The 27478-nt window shown below is 48.2% G+C and overlaps 1 protein-coding gene across 1 annotated transcript in view; it reads right to left on the reverse strand.

Moving 5' to 3' along the window:
- LOC139405547 (unconventional myosin-X-like) overlaps positions 1–27478 on the reverse strand; it is a 252096-nt gene that overhangs the window by 139743 nt on the left and 84875 nt on the right. The window contains exon 3 of the mRNA XM_071147963.1: positions 7656–7814. Coding sequence (XP_071004064.1) covers positions 7656–7814 — 159 coding nt within the window. The remainder of the gene's footprint in view (positions 1–7655; positions 7815–27478) is intronic.

The raw sequence follows: 27478 nt of genomic DNA on the forward strand, positions 1-27478 counted from the left end.
TTGTGGTGACGTTAAAACCTCTTAAGGATCCGCCCCTTTTTTTAAATGTTCTCCTAAATCTAACTGCCTGTAGCTCAGGCCCTGGAACAAGGACATGCATATTCTTGGTACCATTTGAAAGGAAACACTAAAGTTTATGGAAATGTAAAAGGAATGTAGGAGAATATAACACAATAGATCTGGAAAAAGATAATACAAAGACAAAACCAACTGTTCTTTTGGATTTATTTTGTACCATCATCTTTGAAATGCAAGAGAAAGGCCATAATGTATTATTCCAGCCCAGGTGCTATTTAGATTGTGGCCACTAGATGGCAGCAGTGTATGTGTATATATGTATGTGCAAAGTTTTAGACTGATTTTTTTACAAATGTATTTCACCTTTATGATCCAATGAACCATTCAAAATGTTGTGTCAAGACTGCCCAAATGAGCCTAATTATTTTATTAATAACTTTTCATGTTCATAACTGTGCACTCTCCTCAAACAATAGCATGGTATTATTTCACTGTAATAGCTACTGTAAATTGAGCAGTGCAGTTAGATTAACAAGAAGTTAAGCTTTCTGCCAATATCAGATATGTCTATGTCCTGGGAAATGTTATTGTTACTTACAACCTCATGCTAATAGCATTAGCCTACGTTAGCTCAACAGTCCCGTGGACGGGACACCGATCCCTTAAAATGAGGGGTGTTTTAAAAAGTCATCAGCGAGTGGATCATCTCTAACCTCTAACCAATATCAACACCAACGACAGTTGTTCAAAACGCTGCTTTACGCTGCGTGTTCTGGCTCTGGCCCAAACCATCGTTTTTTGGGGGGACTAATCAGAATGGTTAGAATGTGTTTGCATTCTACAAATCGTTGGGGAGGTACTCAGATCCAGACTCATTACTCAGTAAAGTCCACAGGTGTGGCGTAGCGTTTGGCCAGAGCAAGGAGTTTGGGTAGCCAATTTAAAGCCTAGATGATGAGATTAGGATGAGCATCGTTCTGTTGGAAGATGTCCATGATTGTGTGGCTGTTCAGTAATGAACACTTGCATTGCTTGCTGTTTGGGGTTTTAGGTTGGGTTTCTGTATAAGCACTTTGTGACATCTGCTTATGTAAAAGAGGCTTTATAAATACATTTGATTGAGTGATAATTGTCCTGTGCACTTTGACCTGGCTGAACCTGGGGGACGCTTTAGTCTCGACCTAGTGAAAGTTACATTTAAACACAGTTTTGTAAAACCAAAAGATATTGGATATTGAAATGATTTTTCAAGGGGAGGTAGAGTAGTCCTACTATGGTTCAGGGCCCGGTTCCCCAAGGGGAGGTAGAGCAGTCCTACTACGGTCCAGGGCCCGGTTCTCCAAGGGGAGGTAGACCAGTTCTACTATGGTCCAGGGCCCGGTTCCCCAAGGGGAGGTAGACCAGTCCTACTATGGTCCAGGGCCCGGTTCCCCAAGGGGAGGTAGACCAGTCCTACTATGGTCCAGGGCCCGGTTCCCCAAGGGGGGGTAGACCAGTCCTACTATGGTCCAGGGCCCGGTTCCCCAAGGGGAGGTAGACCAGTCCTACTACGGTCCAGGGCCCGGTTCCCCAAGGGGAGGTAGACCAGTCCTACTACGGTCCAGGGCCCGGTTCCCCAAGGGGAGGTAGACCAGTCCTACTACGGTCCAGGGCCCGGTTCCCCAAGGGGAGGTAGACCAGTCCTACTACGGTCCAGGGCCCGGTTCCCCAAGGGGAGGTAGACCAGTCCTACTACGGTCCAGGGCCCGGTTCTCCAAGGGGAGGTAGACCAGTCCTACTACGGTCCAGGGCCCGGTTCCCCAAGGGGAGGTAGACCAGTCCTACTATGGTCCAGGGCCCGGTTCCCCAAGGGGAGCTAGAGCAGTCCTACTATGGTTCAGGGCCCGGTTCCTCAAAGGGAGGTAGAGCAGTCCTACTATGGTCCAGGGCCCGGTTCTCCAAGGGGAGGTAGAGCAGTCCTACTATGGTCCAGGGCCCGGTTCCCCAAGGGGAGGTAGAGCAGTCCTACTATTGTCCAGGGCCCGGGTTCCCCAAGGGGAGGTAGACCAGTCCTACTATGGTCCAGGGCCCCGTTCCCCAAGGGGAGGTAGAGCAGTCATACTATGGTCCAGGGCCCGGTTCCCCAAGGGGAGGAAGAGCAGTCCTACTATGGTCCAGGGCCCGGTTCCCCAAGGGGAGGTAGAGCAGTCCTACTATGGTCCAGGGCCCGGTTCCCCAAGGGGAGGTAGACCAGTCCTACTATGGTCCAGGGCCCGGTTCCCCAAGGGGAAGTAGACCAGTCCTGCTACGGTCCAGGGCCCGGTTCCCCAAGGGGAGGTAGAGCAGTCCTACTATGGTCCAGGGCCCGGTTCCCCAAGGGGAGGTAGAGCAGTCCTATTATGGTCCAGGGCCCGGTTCCCCAAGGGGAGGAAGAGCAGTCCTACTATGGTCCAGGGCCCGGTTCCCCAAGGGGAGGTAGAGCAGTCCTACTATGGTCCAGGGCCCGGTTCCCCAAGGGGAGGTAGACTAGTCCTACTATGGTCCAGGGCCCGGTTCCCCAAGGGGAGGTAGATCAGTCCTACTATGGTGCAGGGCCCGGTTCCCCAAGGGGAGGTAGAGCAGTCCTACTATGGTCCAGGGCCCGGTTTTCCAAGGGGAGGTAGAGCAGTCCTACTACGGTCCAGGGCCCGGTTCCCCAAGGGGAGGTAGAGCAGTCCTACTATGGTCCAGGGCCCGGTTCCCCAAAGGGAGGTGGTGCAGTCCTACTATGGTTCAGTGCCCGGTTCCCCAAGGGGAGGTAGAGCAGTCCTACTACGGTCCAGGGCCCGGTTCCCCAAGGGGAGCTAGAGCAGTCCTACTACGGTGCAGGGCCCGGTTCCCCAAGGGGAGGTAGAGCAGTCCTACTATGGTCCAGGGCCCGGTTCCCCAAGGGGAGGTAGAGCAGTCCTACTATGGTCCAGGGCCCGGTTCCCCAAGGGGAGCTAGAGCAGTCCTACTATGGTCCAGGGCCCGGTTCCCCAAGGGGAGGTAGACCAGTCCTACTACGGTCCAGGGCCCGGTTCCCCAAGGGGAGGTAGACCAGTCCTACTATGGTCCAGGGCCCGGTTCCCCAAGGGGAGGTAGACCAGTCCTACTATGGTCCAGAGCCCGTTTCCCCAAGGGGAGGTAGAGCAGTCCTACTATGGTCCAGAGCCCGGTTTTCCAAGGGGAGGTAGAGCAGTCCTACTACGGTCCAGGGCCCGGTTCCCCAAGGGGAGGTAGAGCAGTCCTACTATGGTCCAGGGCCCGGTTCCCCAAAGGGAGGTGGTGCAGTCCTACTATGGTTCAGTGCCCGGTTCCCCAAGGGGAGGTAGAGCAGTCATACTACGGTCCAGGGCCCGGTTCCCCAAGGGGAGCTAGAGCAGTCCTACTACGGTCCAGGGCCCGGTTCCCCAAGGGGAGGTAGAGCAGTCCTACTATGGTCCAGGGCCCGGTTCCCCAAGGGGAGGTAGAGCAGTCCTACTATGGTCCAGGGCCCGGTTCCCCAAGGGGAGGTAGACCAGTCCTACTATGGTCCAGGGCCCGGTTCCCCAAGGGGAGGTAGACCAGTCCTACTATGGTCCAGGGCCCGGTTCCCCAAGGGGAGGTAGACCAGTCCTACTATGGTCCAGGGCCCGGTTCCCCAAGGGGAGGTAGAGCAGTCCTACTATGGTCCAGGGCCCGGTTCCCCAAGGGGAGGTAGACCAGTCCTACTATGGTCCAGGGCCCGGTTCCCCAAGGGCAGGTAGACCAGTCCTACTACGGTCCAGGGCCCGGTTCCCCAAGGGGAGGTAGACCAGTCCTACTATGGTCCAGGGCCCGGTTCCCCAAGGGGAGGTAGACCAGTCCTACTATGGTGCAGGGCCCGGTTCCCCAAGGGGAGGTAGAGCAGTCCTACTATGGTCCAGGGCCCGGTTTTCCAAGGGGAGGTAGAGCAGTCCTACTACGGTCCAGGGCCCGGTTCCCAAAGGGGAGGTAGAGCAGTCCTACTATGGTCCAGGGCCCGGTTCCCCAAAGGGAGGTGGTGCAGTCCTACTATGGTTCAGTGCCCGGTTCCCCAAGGGGAGGTAGAGCAGTCCTACTACGGTCCAGGGCCCGGTTCCCCAAGGGGAGCTAGAGCAGTCCTACTACGGTGCAGGGCCCGGTTCCCCAAGGGGAGGTAGAGCAGTCCTACTATGGTCCAGGGCCCGGTTCCCCAAGGGGAGGTAGAGCAGTCCTACTATGGTCCAGGGCCCGGTTCCCCAAGGGGAGCTAGAGCAGTCCTACTATGGTCCAGGGCCCGGTTCCCCAAGGGGAGGTAGACCAGTCCTACTACGGTCCAGGGCCCGGTTCCCCAAGGGGAGGTAAGACCAGTCCTACTATGGTCCAGGGCCCGGTTCCCCAAGGGGAGGTAGACCAGTCCTACTATGGTCCAGAGCCCGTTTCCCCAAGGGGAGGTAGACCAGTCCTACTATGGTCCAGGGCCCGGTTCCCCAAGGGGAGGTAGAGCAGTCCTACTATGGTCCAGGGCCCGGTTCCCCAAGGGGAGGTAGAGCAGTCCTACTATGGTCCAGGGCCCGGTTCCCCAAGGGCAGGTAGACCAGTCCTACTACGGTCCAGGGCCCGGTTCCCCAAAGGGAGGTAGACCAGTCCTACTATGGTCCAGGGCCCGGTTCCCCAAGGGGAGGTTGACCAGTCCTACTATGGTCCAGGGCCCGGTTCCCCAAGGGGAGGTAGAGCAGTCCTACTATGGTCCAGGGCCCGGTTCCCCAAGGGGAGGTAGAGCAGTCCTAATATGGTCCAGGGCCCGGTTTTCCAAGGGGAGGTAGAGCAGTCCTACTACGGTCCAGGGCCCGGTTCCCCAAGGGGAGGTAGAGCAGTCCTACTATGGTCCAGGGCCCGGTTCCCCAAAGGGAGGTAGAGCAGTCCTACTACGGTCCAGGGCCCGGTTCCCCAAGGGGAGCTAGAGCAGTCCTACTACGGTCCAGGGCCCGGTTCCCCAAGGGGAGGTAGAGCAGTCCTACTATGGTCCAGGGCCCGGTTCCCCAAGGGGAGGTAGAGCAGTCCTACTATGGTCCAGGGCCCGGTTCCCCAAGGGGAGGTAGACCAGTCCTACTATGGTCTACTTACATAGATAATAGATAATGTCTGTCTGGGAGGGTTGGACTATAACACTGTCTTACATAGATAATATATAATGTCTGTCTGGGAGGGTTGAACTATAACACTGTCTTACATAGATAATGTCTGTCTGGGAGGGTTGGACTATAACACTGTCTTACATAGATAATGTCTGTCTGGGAGGGTTGGACTATAACAGTATCTTACATAGATAATGTCTGTCTGGGAGGGTTGGACTATAACACTGTCTTACATAGATAATGCTGTCTGGGGGGGTTGGACTATAACACTGTCTTACATAGATAATGTCTGTCTGGGAGGGTTGGACTATAACACTGTCTTACATAGATAATGTCTGTCTGGGAGGGTTGGACTATAACAGTATCTTACATAGATAATGTCTGTCTGGGAGGGTTGGACTATAACACTGTCTTACATAGATAATAGATAATGTCTGTCTGGGAGGGTTGGACTATAACACTGTCTTACATAGATAATGCCTGTCTGGGAGGGTTGGACTATAACACTGTCTTACATAGATAATGTCTGTCTGGGAGGGTTGGACTATAACACTGTCTTACATAGATAATGTCTGTCTGGGAGGGTTGGACTATAACACTGTCTTACATAGATAATGCCTGTCTGGGAGGGTTGGACTATAACACTGGCTTACATAGATAATGTCTGTCTGGGAGGGTTGGACTATAACACTGTCTTACATAGATAATGTATGTCTGGGAGGGTTGGACTATAACACTGTCTTACATAGATAATGTCTGTCTGGGAGGGTTGGACTATAACACTGTCTTACATAGATAATGTCTGTCTGGGAGGGTTGGACTATAACAGTATCTTACATAGATAATGTCTGTCTGGGAGGGTTGGACTATAACACTGTCTTACATAGATAATAGATAATGTCTGTCTGGGAGGGTTGGACTATAACACTGTCTTACATAGATAATGTCTGTTTGGGAGGGTTGGACTATAACACTGTCTTACATAGATAATGCCTGTCTGGGAGGGTTGGACTATAACACTGGCTTACATAGATAATGTCTGTCTGGGAGGGTTGGACTATAACACTGTCTTACATAGATAATGTCTGTCTGGGAGGGTTGGACTATAACACTGTCTTACATAGATAATGTCTGTCTGGGAGGGTTGGACTATAACACTGTCTTACATAGATAATGTCTGTCTGGGAGGGTTGGACTATAACAGTATCTTACATAGATAATGTCTGTCTGGGAGGGTTGGACTATAACACTGTCTTACATAGATAATAGATAATGTCTGTCTGGGAGGGTTGGACTATAACACTGTCTTACATAGATAATGCCTGTCTGGGAGGGTTGAACTATAACACTGTCTTACATAGATAATGTCTGTCTGGGAGGGTTGGACTATAACACTGTCTTACATAGATAATGTCTGTCTGGGAGGGTTGGACTATAACAGTATCTTACATAGATAATGTCTGTCTGGGAGGGTTGGACTATAACACTGTCTTACATAGATAATGCTGTCTGGGGGGGTTGGACTATAACACTGTCTTACATAGATAATGTCTGTCTGGGAGGGTTGGACTATAACACTGTCTTACATAGATAATGCCTGTCTGGGAGGGTTGGACTATAACACTGTCTTACATAGATAATGTCTGTCTGGGAGGGTTGGACTATAACACTGTCTTACATAGATAATGTCTGTCTGGGAGGGTTGGACTATAACACTGTCTTACATAGATAATGCCTGTCTGGGAGGGTTGGACTATAACACTGGCTTACATAGATAATGTCTGTCTGGGAGGGTTGGACTATAACACTGTCTTACATAGATAATGTATGTCTGGGAGGGTTGGACTATAACACTGTCTTACATAGATAATGTCTGTCTGGGAGGGTTGGACTATAACACTGTCTTACATAGATAATGTCTGTCTGGGAGGGTTGGACTATAACAGTATCTTACATAGATAATGTCTGTCTGGGAGGGTTGGACTATAACACTGTCTTACATAGATAATAGATAATGTCTGTCTGGGAGGGTTGGACTATAACACTGTCTTACATAGATAATGTCTGTTTGGGAGGGTTGGACTATAACACTGTCTTACATAGATAATGCCTGTCTGGGAGGGTTGGACTATAACACTGGCTTACATAGATAATGTCTGTCTGGGAGGGTTGGACTATAACACTGTCTTACATAGATAATGTCTGTCTGGGAGGGTTGGACTATAACACTGTCTTACATAGATAATGTCTGTCTGGGAGGGTTGGACTATAACACTGTCTTACATAGATAATGTCTGTCTGGGAGGGTTGGACTATAACAGTATCTTACATAGATAATGTCTGTCTGGGAGGGTTGGACTATAACACTGTCTTACATAGATAATAGATAATGTCTGTCTGGGAGGGTTGGACTATAACACTGTCTTACATAGATAATGCCTGTCTGGGAGGGTTGGACTATAACACTGTCTTACATAGATAATGTCTGTCTGGGAGGGTTGGACTATAACAGTATCTTACATAGATGCAGTCCTTCTGGTAGCGCAGGTAAAGGTTGTACATGATGGCAGCTTCATGTAGTTCTGCCAGAGTAGACATGTCCTCTACTCCATTAATACTGGTGGGGTGCATAGGAAACACCTTGTCTCTGCTCAGCTCCCCCTGCTGCAGGTACATCACCTGAAACACAGAGACACAACAGGTTTACTGCTGCAGGTACATCACCTGAAACACAGAGACACAACAGGTAGTTAGTTTTACTGCAGCAGGTACATCACCTGAAACACAGAGACACAACAGGTAGTTAGTTTTACTGCAGCAGGTACATCACCTGAAACACAGAGACACAACAGGTAGTTTGTTTTACTGCAGCAGGTACAACCCCTGAAACACAGAGATTACAGGACATTGACTTCACAGCAGGCATAGGCATACAGTAAGGCTCACTTAGGTTAGCTTTCCTCTGGTTAGTTATCTCTACTTAAGAGAGACTAGTTAGTTTTACTGCTGCAGGTACATCACCTGAAACACAGAGACACAACAGGTTTACTGCTGCAGGTACATCACCTGAAACACAGAGACACAACAGGTAGTTAGTTTTACTACTGCAGGTACATCACCTGAAACACAGAGACACAACAGGTAGTTAGTTTTACTGCAGCAGGTACATCACCTGAAACACAGAGACACAACAGGTAGTTGGTTTTACTGCAGCTGGTACAACCCCTGAAACACAGAGATTACAGGACATTGACTTCACAGCAGGCATAGGCATACAGTAAGGCTCACTTAGGTTAGCTTTCCTCTGGTTAGTTATCTCTACTTAAGACTACAGGACACCTCACATCAGGTGTAGTAGGCCTTCAGGACACCTCACAACAGGTGTAGTAGGCCTTCAGGACACCTCACAGCAGGTGTAGTAGGCCTTCAGGACACCTCACAGCAGGTGTAGTAAGACACCTCACATCAGGTGTAGTAGGCCTTCAGGACACCTCACAACAGGTGTAGTAGGCCTTCAGGACACCTCACAACAGGTGTAGTAGTCCTTCAGGACACCTCACATCAGGTGTAGTAGGCCTTCAGGACACCCCACAACAGGTGTAGTAGGCCTTCAGGACACCCCACAACAGGTGTAGTAGGCCTTCAGGACACCTCACAACAGGTGTAGTAGGCCTTCAGGACACCTCACAACAGGTGTAGTAGTCCTTCAGGACACCTCACATCAGGTGTAGTAGGCCTTCAGGACACCCCACAACAGGTGTAGTAGGCCTTCAGGACACCCCACAACAGGTGTAGTAGGCCTTCAGGACACCTCACAACAGGTGTAGTAGGCCTTCAGGACACCTCACAACAGGTGTAGTAGGCCTTCAGGACACCTCACATCAGGTGTAGTAGACCTTCAGGACACCTCACCGCAGGTGTAGTAGGCCTTCAGGACACCTCATAACAGGTGTAGTAGACCTTCAGGACACCTCACAGCAGGCTCAGTATTGTGAAAACCCCTTTAGAGGCCATAGCTATAGCTTCTGGAGTCAGGAGGACACAGGCAGGTTCAGAGTGATGTAGCTGGCACCATGCCAGGACCTCATGGGTGATGTAGCTGGCACCATGACAGGACCTCATGGGTGATGTAGCTGGCACCATGACAGGACCTCATGGGTGATGTAGCTGCACCATACCAGGATCTCATGGCGATACTAATCGTCTACACCTCCGTGGAGAGCATGAGGAATAGACATGCCAAAGGGCCAACTGAGGTGCCCATGCTTCTCCTTCAAACAAATAACACACCTGCCTGCAACCATCCACCATGTCATGCACAATAGTCCTTCCACTTTGGATACATCCAGCGCTAGGTTACAGTGGACAGAGCTAGGCTGGTTACAGTGGACAGAGCTAGGCTGGTTACAGTAGACAGTGCTAGGCTGGTTACAGTGGACAGAGCTAGGTTACAGTGGACAGAGCTAGGTTACAGTGGACAGAGCTAGGCCGGTTACAGTGGACAGAGCTAGGGTACAGTGGACAGAGCTAGGCTGGTTACAGTGGACAGAGCTAGGCTGGTTACAGTAGACAGAGCTAGGCTGGTTACAGTGCACAGAGCTAGGCTGGTTACAGTGGACAGAGCTAGGGTACAGCGGACAGAGCTAGGCTGGTTACAGTGGACAGAGCTAGGTTACAGTGGACAGAGCTAGTTTACAGTGGACAGAGCTGGGTTACAGTGGACAGAGCTAGGTTACAGTGGACAGAGCTAGACTGGTTACAGTGGACAGAGCTAGGTTACAGTGGACAGAGCTAGGCTGGTTACAGTGGACAGAGCTAGGCTGGTTACAGTGGACAGAGCTAGGCTGGTTACAGTGGACAGTGCTAGGCTGGTTAGTGGACAGAGCTAGGCTGGTTACAGTGGACAGAGCTAGGCTGGTTACAGTGGACAGAGCTAGGCTGGTTACAGTAGACAGAGCTATACTGGTTACAGTGGACAGAGCTAGGCTGGTTACAGTGGACAGAGCTAGGCTGGTTACAGTGGACAGAGCTAGGCTGGTTACAGTGGACAGAGCTAGGCTGGTTACAGTGGACAGTGCTAGGCTGGTTAGTGTACAGAGCTAGGCTGGTTACAGTGGACAGAGCTAGGCTGGTTACAGTGGACAGAGCTAGACTGGTTACAGTGGACAGAGCTAGGCTGGTTACAGTAGACAGAGCTATACTGGTTACAGTGGACAGAGCTAGGCTGGTTACAGTGGACAGAGCTATACTGGTTACAGTGGACAGAGCTAGGCTGGTTACAGTGGACAGAGCTAGGCTGGTTACAGTGGACAGAGCTAGGCTGGTTACAGTGGACAGTGCTAGGCTGGTTAGTGGACAGAGCTAGGCTGGTTACAGTAGACAGAGCTATACTGGTTACAGTGGACAGAGCTATGTTACAGTGGACAGAGCTAAGTTACAGTGGACAGAGCTAGGCTGGTTACAGTGGACAGAGCTAGGTTACAGTGGACGGAGCTAAGATGTTACAGTGGACAGAGCTAAACTGTTACAGTGGACAGAGCTAGGCTGGTTACAGTGGACAGAGCTATACTGGTTACAGTGGACAGAGCTAGGCTGGTTACAGTGGACAGAGCTAGGCTGGTTACAGTGGACAGAGCTAGGCTGGTTACAGTGGACAGAGCTAGACTGGTTATAGTGGACAGAGCTAGGCGGGTTACAGTGGACAGAGCTAGGCTGGTTACAGTGGACAGTGCTAGGCTGGTTAGTGGACAGAGCTAGGCTGGTTACAGTGGACAGAGCTAGACTGGTTACAGTGGACAGAGCTAGGCGGGTTACAGTGGACAGAGCTAGGCTGGTTACAGTGGACAGAGCTAGGCTGGTTACAGTGGACAGAGCTAGGTTACAGTGGACAGAGCTAGGCTGGTTACAGTGGACAGAGCTAGGCTGGTTACAGTGGACAGAGCTAAGCTGGGTACAGTCGGAGCCTGTCATATTACTGAAGCCTTCATGTGATTCCTGCTCAGGATTATTGAGATAGAGAGAGACAAATGACAACCCCCGATGACCTCACAACATTCTGACATTCTTAGAGCATATGATGTCAGAGGACTATCTGCATACAGGCTCCACCTACAGATGTCGGATCTTAATCTGAGCCAGTTTGCTACAGCAGGAAAATAATCTTGCAGCAACAAGAAATTATTATGTGGATTATAATTTTCTGGACATTTTTCTAAAGGTTGATACATTTTTCTTCAGGGAAAAAGTGGAATTAAAAAACTTCATAAACCCTTTTAAACCTCAAATACACTACAAATATACTACTGCATCTGGGTGATCAAATGACAAATGACATCATTCAGTCTGCCTGACATGGATATGTGTGATCTGTTATCCAAGTACTTCTGTCATAACAGCTGGATTTGAGTGCATGTTCAGAGATGTTGTGAGAAAGAGAACGCCCTGCTGTGGTTCCACCCTGTCAGGTTGGGACTGAAAAATGGTTAGGATTAGTTAACATGCTAAGGCCTAAAGGAGTAATGGTTAGCTAACAGGCCTACAGGAGTTATGGTTAACTAACACACTACAGGGCTAACAGCCCTAAAGGAGTTATGGTTAGCTAACACGCTACAGGGCTAATAGGCCTAAAGGAGTTATGGTTAGCTAACACGCTACAGGGCTAATAGGCCTAAAGGAGTTAAGGTTAGCTAACACGCTGCAGAGCTAACAGGCCTAAAGGAGTTAAGGTTAGCTAATACGCTACAGAGCTAACAGGCCAACCTCCAGCCCTGACCTTTAACCCCAGAGATCAGTGTTAACTGTAATAGATTCACACCTCTGACATCTATAACCCTAACCCTCACCCTCACCCTGTGGCCTGTTAGCCTGTGAGCTAACTCTAATTCACACTAACTCACATTTATAACCCTAACCTTCACCCTGTAGCCTGTTAGCCTGTGAGCTAACCCTACTCTAATTCACACTAACTCACATCTATAACCCTAACCTTCACCCTGTAGCCTGTTAGCCTGTTAGCCTGTGAGCTAACCCTACTCTAATTCACACTAACTCACATCTATAACCCTAACCTTCACCCTGTAGCCTGTTAGCCTGTGAGCTAACCCTACTCTAACTCACATCTATAACCCTAACCTTCACCCTGTAGCCTGTTAGCCTGTGAGCTAACCCTACTCTAATTCACACTAACTAACTAAGACCTTGGACCATTGTTACTCTAACTTCCGCGACGCATATAAGGCCCTGCCCCGCCCCCCTTTCGGAAAAGCTGACCACGACTCCATTTTGTTGATCCCTGCCTACAGACAGAAACTAAAACAAGAGGCTCCCACGCTGAGGTCTGTCCAACGCTGGTCCGACCAAGCTGACTCCACACTCCAAGACTGCTTCCATCACGTGGACTGGGAGATGTTTCGTATTGCGTCAGATAACAACATTGACGAATACGCTGATTCGGTGTGCGAGTTCATTAGAACGTGCGTTGAAGATGTCGTTCCCATAGCAACGATTAAAACATTCCCTAACCAGAAACCGTGGATTGATGGCAGCATTCGTGTGAAACTGAAAGCGCGAACCACTGCTTTTAATCAGGGCAAGGTGTCTGGTAACATGACCGAATACAAACAGTGCAGCTATTCCCTCCGCAAGGCTATCAAACAAGCTAAGCGCCAGTACAGAGACAAAGTAGAATCTCAATTCAACGGCTCAGACACAAGAGGCATGTGGCAGGGTCTACAGTCAATCACGGACTACAGGAAGAAACCCAGCCCAGTCACGGACCAGGATGTCTTGCTCCCAGGCAGACTAAATAACTTTTTTGCCCGCTTTGAGGACAATACAGTGCCACTGACACGGGCTGCAACGAAAACATGCGGTCTCTCCTTCACTGCAGCCGAGGTGAGTAAGACATTTAAACGTGTTAACCCTCGCAAGGCTGCAGGCCCAGATGGCATCCCCAGCCGCGCCCTCAGAGCATGCGCAGACCAGCTGGCCGGTGTGTTTACGGACATATTCAATCAATCCCTATACCAGTCTGCTGTTCCCACATGCTTCAAGAGGGCCACCATTGTTCCTGTTCCCAAGAAAGCTAAGGTAACTGAGCTAAATGACTACCGCCCCGTAGCACTCACATCCGTCATCATGAAGTGCTTTGAGAGACTAGTCAAGGACCATATCACCTCCACCCTACCTGACACCCTAGACCCACTCCAATTTGCTTACCGCCCAAATAGGTCCACAGACGATGCAATCTCAACCACACTGCACACTGCCCTAACCCATCTGGACAAGAGGAATACCTATGTGAGAATGCTGTTCATCGACTACAGCTCGGCATTCAACACCATAGTACCCTCCAAGCTCGTCATCAAGCTCGAGACCCTGGGTCTCGACCCCGCCCTGTGCAACTGGGTACTGGACTTCCTGACGGGCCGCCCCCAGGTGGTGAGGGTAGGCAACAACATCTCCTCCCCGCTGATCCTCAACACTGGGGCCCCACAAGGTTGCGTTCTGAGCCCTCTCCTGTACTCCCTGTTCACCCACGACTGCGTGGCCATGCACGCCTCCAAGTCAATCATCAAGTTTGCGGACGACACAACAGTGGTAGGCTTGATTACCAACAACGATGAGACGGCCTACAGGGAGGAGGTGAGGGCCCTCGGAGTGTGGTGTCAGGAAAACAACCTCACACTCAACGTCAACAAAACTAAGGAGATGATTGTGGACTTCAGGAAACAGCAGAGGGAACACCCCCCTATCCACATCGATGGAACAGTAGTGGAGAGGGTAGCAAGTTTTAAGTTCCTCGGCATACACATCACAGACAAACTGAATTGGTCCACTCACACAGACAGCATCGTGAAGAAGGCGCAGCAGCGCCTCTTCAACCTCAGGAGGCTGAAGAAATTCGGCTTGTCACCAAAAGCACTCACAAACTTCTACAGATGCACAATCGAGAGCATCCTGGCGGGCTGTATCACCGCCTGGTATGGCAACTGCACCGCCCTCAACCATAAGGCTCTCCAGAGGGTAGTGAGGTCTGCACAACGCATCACCGGGGGCAAACTACCTGCCCTCCAGGACACCTACACCACCCGATGTCACAGGAAGGCCATAAAGATCATCAAGGACATCAACCACCCGAGCCACTGCCTGTTCACCCCGCTATCATCCAGAAGGCGAGGTCAGTACAGGTGCATCAAAGCTGGGACCGAGAGACTGAAAAACAGCTTCTATCTCAAGGCCATCAGACTGTTAAACAGCCACCACTAACACTGAGTGGCTGCTGCCAACACACTGACACTGACTCAACTCCAGCCACTTTAATAATGGGAATTGATGGGAAATTATGTAAATATATCACTAGCCACTTTAAACAATGCTACCTTATATAAATGTTACTTACCCTACATTATTCATCTCATACGCATACGTATATACTGTACTCTATATCATCGACGGTATCCTTATGTAATACATGTATCACTAGCCACTTTATACTATACTATGCCACTTTGTTTACATACTCATCTCATTTGTACATACTGTACCCGATACCATCTACTGTATCTTGCCTATGCTGCTCTGTACCATCACTCATTCATATATCCTTATGTACATATTCTTTATCCCCTTACACTGTGTACAAGACAGTAGTTTTGGAATTGTTAGTTAGATTACTTGTTATTACTGCATTGTCGGAACTAGAAGCACAAGCATTTCGCTACACTCGCATTAACATCTGCTAACCATGTGTATGTGACAAATAAAATTTGATTTGATTTGATTTGATTTAACTCACATCTATAACCCTAACCTTCACCCTGTAGCCTGTTAGCCTGTGAGCTAACCCTACTCTAATTCACACTAACTCACATCTATAACCCTAACCTTCACCCGGTCAATCTGTAAACTAACCCTAATTCACATCTAGATTTTGATCTCTGTTGACCACCAGGCCATTAGGTAAAACCCCTGACAGGGAGAAACGTGCATATGTTCATATCCACTCTCCAGGATCCTCTGGGCTGTAACTTGGTATCTCCCAGGATGCACAAGGAAAACAGGAAGAGGAAGACTCACAGAGAGAAAGAAGGAAGTCCTAGCAGCCAATGCACGAAGCCGACGCAATCTCTGGAAAATAATAGATTAACCGTTCTGTTCTATTGTCACTAATTAACATGGGTCTGATCAGCGGCTCCCCCTGTCGTCTCCATGGAAACATGCCTAGAGGTGTACATGTGAGTAGAGTTGGATGGCAGCCAAGAGGGAGCTGAGGTTCACAACGAGTCCCCCTGGGACAGTACAAAGAGAACAGTATTAGGTCTGCCCTAGAAAAAAATATTTTCTGACCTCAATAACACTTCCTGCTGGTTAAATAAAACAGCAGCGAAGCTGTTACAGTAGAACCAACAGGGATTAACAGTACGCTAGACTACAGTAGTGACGAACAGTAGACTAGATTACAGTAGTGATGAACAGTACGTTAGACTACAGTAGTGACGAACAGTACGCTAGATTACAGTAGTGACGAACAGTAGACTAGATTACAGCAGTGATGAACAGTACGCTAGATTACAGTAGTGACGAGCAGTACGCTAGATTACAGTAGTGACGAACAGTAGACTAGATTACAGCAGTGATGAACAGTACGCTAGATTACAGTAGTGACGAGCAGTAGACTAGACTACAGTAGTGACGAACAGTACGCTAGATTACAGTAGTGACGAACAGTAGACTAGATTACAGTAGTGATGAACAGTACGCTAGATTCCAGTAGTGACGAACAGTACGCTAGATTACAGTAGTGACAAACAGTACGCTAGACTATAGTAGTGACGAACAGTAGACTAGATTACAGCAGTGATGAACAGTACGCTAGATTACAGTAGTGACGAACAGTAGACTAGATTACAGCAGTGATGAACAGTACGCTAGATTACAGTAGTGACGAGCAGTACGCTAGATTACAGTAGTGACGAACAGTAGACTAGATTACAGCAGTGATGAACAGTACGCTAGATTACAGTAGTGACGAGCAGTAGACTAGACTACAGTAGTGACGAACAGTACGCTAGATTACAGTAGTGACGAACAGTAGACTAGATTACAGTAGTGATGAACAGTACGCTAGATTCCAGTAGTGACGAACAGTACGCTAGATTACAGTAGTGACAAACAGTACGCTAGACTATAGTAGTGACGAACAGTAGACTAGATTACAGCAGTGATGAACAGTACGCTAGATTACAGTAGTGACGAACAGTAGACTAGACTACAGTAGTGACGAACAGCACGCTAGATTACAGTAGTGACGAACAGTAGACTAGATTACAGTAGTGATGAACAGTACTCTAGATTACAGTAGTGATGAACAGTACACTAGATTACAGTAGTGATGAACAGTAGACTAGATTACAGTAGTGATGAACAGTACGCTAGATTACAGTAGTGATGAACAGTAGACTAGATTACAGTAGTGATGAACAGTATGCTAGATTACAGTAGTGATGAACAGTACGCTAGATTACAGTAGTGATGAACAGTACGCTAGACTACAGTAGTGACGAACAGTACTCCAATAAATCCTGTCTCTGAGGCATTACTGTGGTACTCATCATATCCCAGTATTACTGTAGTACTCATCATATCCCAGTATTACTGTGGTACTCATCATATCCCAGTATTACTGTGGTACTCATCATATCACAGTATTACTGTAGTACTCATCAAATCATTACTGTGGTACTCATCATATCCCAGTATTACTGTAGTACTCATCATATCCCAGTATTACTGTAGTACTCATCATATCATTACTGTAGTACTCATCATATCCCATCATTACTGTGGTACTCATCATATCCCAGTATTACTGTGGTACTCATCATATCATTACTGTGGTACTCATCATATCCCAGTATTACTGTGATACTCATCATATCCCAGTATTACTGTGGTACTCATCATATCCCAGTATTACTGTAGTACTCATCAAATCATTACTGTGGTACTCATCATATCCCAGTATTACTGTAGTACTCATCATATCCCAGTTTTACTGTAGTACTCATCATATCATTACTGTAGTACTCATCATATCCCATCATTACTGTGGTACTCATCATATCCCAGTATTACTGTGGTACTCATCATATCATTACTGTGGTACTCATCATATCCCAGTATTACTGTGGTACTCATCATATCCCAGTATTATTGTGGTACTCATCATATCCCAGTATTACTGTAGTACTCATCATATCCCAGTATTACTGTAGTACTCATCATATCCCAGTATTACTGTAGTAATCATATCATTACTGTGGTACTCATCATATCCCACTATTACTGTAGTACTCATCATATCCCAGTATTACTGTAGTACTCATCATATCCCAGTATGACTGTAGTACTCATCATATCCCAGTATTACTGTGGTACTCATCATATCATTACTGTGGCACTCATCATATCCCAGTATTATTACTGTGGTACTCATCATATCCCAGTATTATTGTGGTACTCATCATATCCCAGTATTACTGTAGTACTCATCATATCCCAGTATTACTGTAGTACTCATCATATCCCAGTATTACTGTAGTACTCATCTTGACCAGCCCTAGCTGAACGACTCTTTTTACTGGCTCGAGAGTCATAATTCGTTTTTTCAGAGTGTTTTTAATCATTTGTTTGACCTGCTGACCGCAATGAATTCTACAGCAGGACTAATACGAGCTCCTCTGTCTCAGTGACTCCACATGCTCCCGCTCCACCAACTGTCTATAATGAATTCTACAGCAGGACTAATACGAGCTCCTCTGTCTCAGTGACTCCACATGCTCCCGCTCCACCAACTGTCTATAATGAATTCTACAGCAGGACTAATACGAGCTCCTCTGTCTCAGTGACTCCACATGCTCCCGCTCCACCAACTGTCTATAATGAATTCTACAGCAGGACTAATACGAGCTCCTCTGTCTCAGTGACTCCACATGCTCCTGCTCCACCAACTGTCTATAATGAATTCTACAGCAGGACTAATACGAGCTCCTCTGTCTCAGTGACTCCACATGCTCCTGCTCCACCAACTGTCTATAATGAATTCTACAGCAGGACTAATACGAGCTCCTCTGTCTCAGTGACTCCACATGCTCCTGCTCCACCAACTGTCTATAATGAATTCTACAGCAGGACTAATACGAGCTCCTCTGTCTCAGTGACTCCACATGCTCCCGCTCCACCAACTGTCTATAATGAATTCTACAGCAGGACTAATACGAGCTCCTCTGTCTCAGTGACTCCACATGCTCCTGCTCCACCAACTGTCTATAATGAATTCTACAGCAGGACTAATACGAGCTCCTCTGTCTCAGTGACTCCACATGCTCCTGCTCCACCAACTGTCTATAATGAATTCTACAGCAGGACTAATACGAGCTCCTCTGTCTCAGTGACTCCACATGCTCCCGCTCCACCAACTGTCTATAATGAATTCTACAGCAGGACTAATACGAGCTCCTCTGTCTCAGTGACTCCACATGCTCCTGCTCCACCAACTGTCTATAATGAATTCTACAGCAGGACTAATACGAGCTCCTCTGTCTCAGTGACTCCACATGCTCCTGCTCCACCAACTGTCTATAATGAATTCTACAGCAGGACTAATACGAGCTCCTCTGTCTCAGTGACTCCACATGCTCCTGCTCCACCAACTGTCTATAATGAATTCTACAGCAGGACTAATACGAGCTCCTCTGTCTCAGTGACTCCACATGCTCCTGCTCCACCAACTGTCTATAATGAATTCTACAGCAGGACTAATACGAGCTCCTCTGTCTCAGTGACTCCACATGCTCCCGCTCCACCAACTGTCTATAATGAATTCTACAGCAGGACTAATACGAGCTCCTCTGTCTCAGTGACTCCACATGCTCCTGCTCCACCAACTGTCTATAATGAATTCTACAGCAGGACTAATACGAGCTCCTCTGTCTCAGTGACTCCACATGCTCCTGCTCCACCAACTGTCTATAATGAATTCTACAGCAGGACTAATACGAGCTCCTCTGTCTCAGTGACTCCACATGCTCCTGCTCCACCAACTGTCTATAATGAATTCTACAGCAGGACTAATACGAGCTCCTCTGTCTCAGTGACTCCACATGCTCCTGCTCCACCAACTGTCTATAATGAATTCTACAGCAGGACTAATACGAGCTCCTCTGTCTCAGTGACTCCACATGCTCCTGCTCCACCAACTGTCTATAATGAATTCTACAGCAGGACTAATACGAGCTCCTCTGTCTCCGTGACTCCACATGCTCCTGCTCCACCAACTGTCTATAATGAATTCTACAGCAGGACTAATACGAGCTCCTCTGTCTCAGTGACTCCACATGCTCCTGCTCCACCAACTGTCTATAATGAATTCTACAGCAGGACTAATACGAGCTCCTCTGTCTCAGTGACTCCACATGCTCCTGCTCCACCAACTGTCTATAATGAATTCTACAGCAGGACTAATACGAGCTCCTCTGTCTCAGTGACTCCACATGCTCCTGCTCCACCAACTGTCTATAATGAATTCTACAGCAGGACTAATACGAGCTCCTCTGTCTCCGTGACTCCACATGCTCCCGCTCCACCAACTGTCTATAATGAATTCTACAGCAGGACTAATACGAGCTCCTCTGTCTCAGTGACTCCACATGCTCCTGCTCCACCAACTGTCTATAATGAATTCTACAGCAGGACTAATACGAGCTCCTCTGTCTCAGTGACTCCACATGCTCCTGCTCCACCAACTGTCTATAATGAATTCTAATGAACAGCAGGACTAATACGAGCTCCTCTGTCTCAGTGACTCCACATGCTCCTGCTCCACCAACTGTCTATAATGAATTCTACAGCAGGACTAATACGAGCTCCTCTGTCTCCGTGACTCCACATGCTCCCGCTCCACCAACTGTCTATAATGAATTCTACAGCAGGACTAATACGAGCTCCTCTGTCTCCGTGACTCCACATGCTCCCGCTCCACCAACTGTCTATAATGAATTCTACAGCAGGACTAATACGAGCTCCTCTGTCTCAGTGACTCCACATGCTCCTGCTCCACCAACTGTCTATAATGAATTCTACAGCAGGACTAATACGAGCTCCTCTGTCTCAGTGACTCCACATGCTCCTGCTCCACCAACTGTCTATAATGAATTCTACAGCAGGACTAATACGAGCTCCTCTGTCTCAGTGACTCCACATGCTCCTGCTCCACCAACTGTCTATAATGAATTCTACAGCAGGACTAATACGAGCTCCTCTGTCTCAGTGACTCCACATGCTCCTGCTCCACCAACTGTCTATAATGAATTCTACAGCAGGACTAATACGAGCTCCTCTGTCTCAGTGACTCCACATGCTCCTGCTCCACCAACTGTCTATAATGAATTCTACAGCAGGACTAATACGAGCTCCTCTGTCTCAGTGACTCCACATGCTCCTGCTCCACCAACTGTCTATAATGAATTCTACAGCAGGACTAATACGAGCTCCTCTGTCTCAGTGACTCCACATGCTCCTGCTCCACCAACTGTCTATAATGAATTCTACAGCAGGACTAATACGAGCTCCTCTGTCTCAGTGACTCCACATGCTCCTGCTCCACCAACTGTCTATAATGAATTCTACAGCAGGACTAATACGAGCTCCTCTGTCTCAGTGACTCCACATGCTCCTGCTCCACCAACTGTCTATAATGAATTCTACAGCAGGACTAATACGAGCTCCTCTGTCTCAGTGACTCCACATGCTCCTGCTCCACCAACTGTCTATAATGAATTCTACAGCAGGACTAATACGAGCTCCTCTGTCTCAGTGACTCCACATGCTCCTGCTCCACCAACTGTCTATAATGAATTCTACAGCAGGACTAATACGAGCTCCTCTGTCTCAGTGACTCCACATGCTCCTGCTCCACCAACTGTCTATAATGAATTCTACAGCAGGACTAATACGAGCTCCTCTGTCTCAGTGACTCCACATGCTCCTGCTCCACCAACTGTCTATAATGAATTCTACAGCAGGACTAATACGAGCTCCTCTGTCTCAGTGACTCCACATGCTCCTGCTCCACCAACTGTCTATAATGAATTCTACAGCAGGACTAATACGAGCTCCTCTGTCTCCGTGACTCCACATGCTCCTGCTCCACCAACTGTCTATAATGAATTCTACAGCAGGACTAATACGAGCTCCTCTGTCTCAGTGACTCCACATGCTCCTGCTCCACCAACTGTCTATAATGAATTCTACAGCAGGACTAATACGAGCTCCTCTGTCTCCGTGACTCCACATGCTCCTGCTCCACCAACTGTCTATAATGAATTCTACAGCAGGACTAATACGAGCTCCTCTGTCTCAGTGACTCCACATGCTCCTGCTCCACCAACTGTCTATAATGAATTCTACAGCAGGACTAATACGAGCTCCTCTGTCTCAGTGACTCCACATGCTCCTGCTCCACCAACTGTCTATAATGAATTCTACAGCAGGACTAATACGAGCTCCTCTGTCTCCGTGACTCCACATGCTCCTGCTCCACCAACTGTCTATAATGAATTCTACAGCAGGACTAATACGAGCTCCTCTGTCTCAGTGACTCCACATGCTCCTGCTCCACCAACTGTCTATAATGAATTCTACAGCAGGACTAATACGAGCTCCTCTGTCTCAGTGACTCCACATGCTCCTGCTCCACCAACTGTCTATAATGAATTCTACAGCAGGACTAATACGAGCTCCTCTGTCTCCGTGACTCCACATGCTCCCGCTCCACCAACTGTCTATAATGAATTCTACAGCAGGACTAATACGAGATCCTCTGTCTCAGTGACTCCACATGCTCCTGCTCCACCAACTGTCTATAATGAATTCTACAGCAGGACTAATACGAGCTCCTCTGTCTCCGTGACTCCACATGCTCCTGCTCCACCAACTGTCTATAATGAATTCTACAGCAGGACTAATACGAGCTCCTCTGTCTCAGTGACTCCACATGCTCCTGCTCCACCAACTGTCTATAATGAATTCTACAGCAGGACTAATACGAGCTCCTCTGTCTCAGTGACTCCACATGCTCCTGCTCCACCAACTGTCTATAATGAATTCTACAGCAGGACTAATACGAGCTCCTCTGTCTCCGTGACTCCACATGCTCCTGCTCCACCAACTGTCTATAATGAATTCTACAGCAGGACTAATACGAGCTCCTCTGTCTCCGTGACTCCACATGCTCCTGCTCCACCAACTGTCTATAATGAATTCTACAGCAGGACTAATACGAGCTCCTCTGTCTCCGTGACTCCACATGCTCCTGCTCCACCAACTGTCTATAATGAATTCTACAGCAGGACTAATACGAGCTCCTCTGTCTCAGTGACTCCACATGCTCCTGCTCCACCAACTGTCTATAATGAATTCTACAGCAGGACTAATACGAGCTCCTCTGTCTCAGTGACTCCACATGCTCCTGCTCCACCAACTGTCTATAATGAATTCTACAGCAGGACTAATACGAGCTCCTCTGTCTCAGTGACTCCACATGCTCCTGCTCCACCAACTGTCTATAATGAATTCTACAGCAGGACTAATACGAGCTCCTCTGTCTCAGTGACTCCACATGCTCCTGCTCCACCAACTGTCTATAATGAATTCTACAGCAGGACTAATACGAGCTCCTCTGTCTCAGTGACTCCACATGCTCCTGCTCCACCAACTGTCTATAATGAATTCTACAGCAGGACTAATACGAGCTCCTCTGTCTCAGTGACTCCACATGCTCCTGCTCCACCAACTGTCTATAATGAATTCTACAGCAGGACTAATACGAGCTCCTCTGTCTCAGTGACTCCACATGCTCCTGCTCCACCAACTGTCTATAATGAATTCTACAGCAGGACTAATACGAGCTCCTCTGTCTCAGTGACTCCACATGCTCCTGCTCCACCAACTGTCTATAATGAATTCTACAGCAGGACTAATACGAGCTCCTCTGTCTCCGTGACTCCACATGCTCCTGCTCCACCAACTGTCTATAATGAATTCTACAGCAGGACTAATACGAGCTCCTCTGTCTCCGTGACTCCACATGCTCCTGCTCCACCAACTGTCTATAATGAATTCTACAGCAGGACTAATACGAGCTCCTCTGTCTCAGTGACTCCACATGCTCCTGCTCCACCAACTGTCTATAATGAATTCTACAGCAGGACTAATACGAGCTCCTCTGTCTCAGTGACTCCACATGCTCCTGCTCCACCAACTGTCTATAATGAATTCTACAGCAGGACTAATACGAGCTCCTCTGTCTCAGTGACTCCACATGCTCCTGCTCCACCAACTGTCTATAATGAATTCTACAGCAGGACTAATACGAGCTCCTCTGTCTCAGTGACTCCACATGCTCCTGCTCCACCAACTGTCTATAATGAATTCTACAGCAGGACTAATACGAGCTCCTCTGTCTCAGTGACTCCACATGCTCCTGCTCCACCAACTGTCTATAATGAATTCTACAGCAGGACTAATACGAGCTCCTCTGTCTCAGTGACTCCACATGCTCCTGCTCCACCAACTGTCTATAATGAATTCTACAGCAGGACTAATACGAGCTCCTCTGTCTCAGTGACTCCACATGCTCCTGCTCCACCAACTGTCTATAATGAATTCTACAGCAGGACTAATACGAGCTCCTCTGTCTCAGTGACTCCACATGCTCCTGCTCCACCAACTGTCTATAATGAATTCTACAGCAGGACTAATACGAGCTCCTCTGTCTCAGTGACTCCACATGCTCCTGCTCCACCAACTATAATGAATGCTCCTCTGTCTCAGTGACTCCACATGCTCCTGCTCCACCAACTGTCTATAATGAATTCTACAGCAGGACTAATACGAGCTCCTCTGTCTCAGTGACTCCACATGCTCCTGCTCCACCAACTGTCTATAATGAATTCTACAGCAGGACTAATACGAGCTCCTCTGTCTCAGTGACTCCACATGCTCCTGCTCCACCAACTGTCTATAATGAATTCTACAGCAGGACTAATACGAGCTCCTCTGTCTCAGTGACTCCACATGCTCCTGCTCCACCAACTGTCTATAATGAATTCTACAGCAGGACTAATACGAGCTCCTCTGTCTCAGTGACTCCACATGCTCCTGCTCCACCAACTGTCTATAATGAATTCTACAGCAGGACTAATACGAGCTCCTCTGTCTCAGTGACTCCACATGCTCCCGCTCCACCAACTGTCTATAATGAATTCTACAGCAGGACTAATACGAGCTCCTCTGTCTCAGTGACTCCACATGCTCCTGCTCCACCAACTGTCTATAATGAATTCTACAGCAGGACTAATACGAGCTCCTCTGTCTCAGTGACTCCACATGCTCCTGCTCCACCAACTGTCTATAATGAATTCTACAGCAGGACTAATAGCTCCTCTGTCTCAGTGACTCCACATGCTCCTGCTCCACCAACTGTCTATAATGAATTCTACAGCAGGACTAATGTCTCCAGTGACTCCACATGCTCCTGCTCCACCAACTGTCTATAATGAATTCTACAGCAGGACTAATACGAGCTCCTCTGTCTCAGTGACTCCACATGCTCCCGCTCCACCAACTGTCTATAATGAATTCTACAGCAGGACTAATACGAGCTCCTCTGTCTCAGTGACTCCACATGCTCCTGCTCCACCAACTGTCTATAATGAATTCTACAGCAGGACTAATACGAGCTCCTCTGTCTCAGTGACTCCACATGCTCCTGCTCCACCAACTGTCTATAATGAATTCTACAGCAGGACTAATACGAGCTCCTCTGTCTCAGTGACTCCACATGCTCCCGCTCCACCAACTGTCTATAATGAATTCTACAGCAGGACTAATACGAGCTCCTCTGTCTCAACTGTGACTCCACATGCTCCTGCTCCACCAACTGTCTATAATGAATTCTACAGCAGGACTAATACGAGCTCCTCTGTCTCAGTGACTCCACATGCTCCTGCTCCACCAACTGTCTATAATGAATTCTACAGCAGGACTAATACGAGCTCCTCTGTCTCAGTGACTCCACATGCTCCTGCTCCACCAACTGTCTATAATGAATTCTACAGCAGGACTAATACGAGCTCCTCTGTCTCAGTGACTCCACATGCTCCCGCTCCACCAACTGTCTATAATGAATTCTACAGCAGGACTAATACGAGCTCCTCTGTCTCAGTGACTCCACATGCTCCCGCTCCACCAACTGTCTATAATGAATTCTACAGCAGGACTAATACGAGCTCCTCTGTCTCAGTGACTCCACATGCTCCTGCTCCACCAACTGTCTATAATGAATTCTACAGCAGGACTAATACGAGCTCCTCTGTCTCAGTGACTCCACATGCTCCCGCTCCACCAACTGTCTATAATGAATTCTACAGCAGGACTAATACGAGCTCCTCTGTCTCAGTGACTCCACATGCTCCTGCTCCACCAACTGTCTATAATGAATTCTACAGCAGGACTAATACGAGCTCCTCTGTCTCAGTGACTCCACATGCTCCTGCTCCACCAACTGTCTATAATGAATTCTACAGCAGGACTAATACGAGCTCCTCTGTCTCAGTGACTCCACATGCTCCTGCTCCACCAACTGTCTATAATGAATTCTACAGCAGGACTAATACGAGCTCCTCTGTCTCAGTGACTCCACATGCTCCTGCTCCACCAACTGTCTATAATGAATTCTACAGCAGGACTAATACGAGCTCCTCTGTCTCAGTGACTCCACATGCTCCGCTCCACCAACTGTCTATAATGAATTCTACAGCAGGACTAATACGAGCTCCTCTGTCTCAGTGACTCCACATGCTCCTGCTCCACCAACTGTCTATAATGAATTCTACAGCAGGACTAATACGAGCTCCTCTGTCTCAGTGACTCCACATGCTCCTGCTCCACCAACTGTCTATAATGAATTCTACAGCAGGACTAATACGAGCTCCTCTGTCTCAGTGACTCCACATGCTCCTGCTCCACCAACTGTCTATAATGAATTCTACAGCAGGACTAATACGAGCTCCTCTGTCTCAGTGACTCCACATGCTCCTGCTCCACCAACTGTCTATAATGAATTCTACAGCAGGACTAATACGAGCTCCTCTGTCTCAGTGACTCCACATGCTCCTGCTCCACCAACTGTCTATAATGAATTCTACAGCAGGACTAATACGAGCTCCTCTGTCTCAGTGACTCCACATGCTCCTGCTCCACCAACTGTCTATAATGAATTCTACAGCAGGACTAATACGAGCTGACTCCACATGTGCTCCACCAACTGTCTATAATGAATTCTACAGCAGGACTAATACGAGCTCCTCTGTCTCAGTGACTCCTGCTCCACCAACTGTCTATAATGAATTCTACAGCAGGACTAATACGAGCTCCTCTGTCTCAGTGACTCCACATGCTCCTGCTCCACCAACTGTCTATAATGAATTCTACAGCAGGACTAATACGAGCTCCTCTGTCTCAGTGACTCCACATGCTCCTGCTCCACCAACTGTCTATAATGAATTCTACAGCAGGACTAATACGAGCTCCTCTGTCTCAGTGACTCCACATGCTCCTGCTCCACCAACTGTCTATAATGAATTCTACAGCAGGACTAATACGAGCTCCTCTGTCTCAGTGACTCCACATGCTCCTGCTCCACCAACTGTCTATAATGAATTCTACAGCAGGACTAATACGAGCTCCTCTGTCTCAGTGACTCCACATGCTCCTGCGCTCCACCAACTGTCTATAATGAATTCTACAGCAGGACTAATACGAGCTCCTCTGTCTCAGTGACTCCACATGCTCCTGCTCCACCAACTGTCTATAATGAATTCTACAGCAGGACTAATACGAGCTCCTCTGTCTCAGTGACTCCACATGCTCCTGCTCCACCAACTGTCTATAATGAATTCTACAGCAGGACTAATACGAGCTCCTCTGTCTCAGTGACTCCACATGCTCCTGCTCCACCAACTGTCTATAATGAATTCTACAGCAGGACTAATACGAGCTCCTCTGTCTCAGTGACTCCACATGCTCCTGCTCCACCAACTGTCTATAATGAATTCTACAGCAGGACTAATACGAGCTCCTCTGTCTCAGTGACTCCACATGCTCCTGCTCCACCAACTGTCTATAATGAATTCTACAGCAGGACTAATACGAGCTCCTCTGTCTCAGTGACTCCACATGCTCCTGCTCCACCAACTGTCTATAATGAATTCTACAGCAGGACT

The sequence above is a fragment of the Oncorhynchus clarkii genome, chromosome 3 (assembly GCF_045791955.1).
Source record: "Oncorhynchus clarkii lewisi isolate Uvic-CL-2024 chromosome 3, UVic_Ocla_1.0, whole genome shotgun sequence".
In the NCBI taxonomy this organism is placed as follows: Eukaryota; Metazoa; Chordata; class Actinopteri; order Salmoniformes; family Salmonidae; genus Oncorhynchus; species Oncorhynchus clarkii.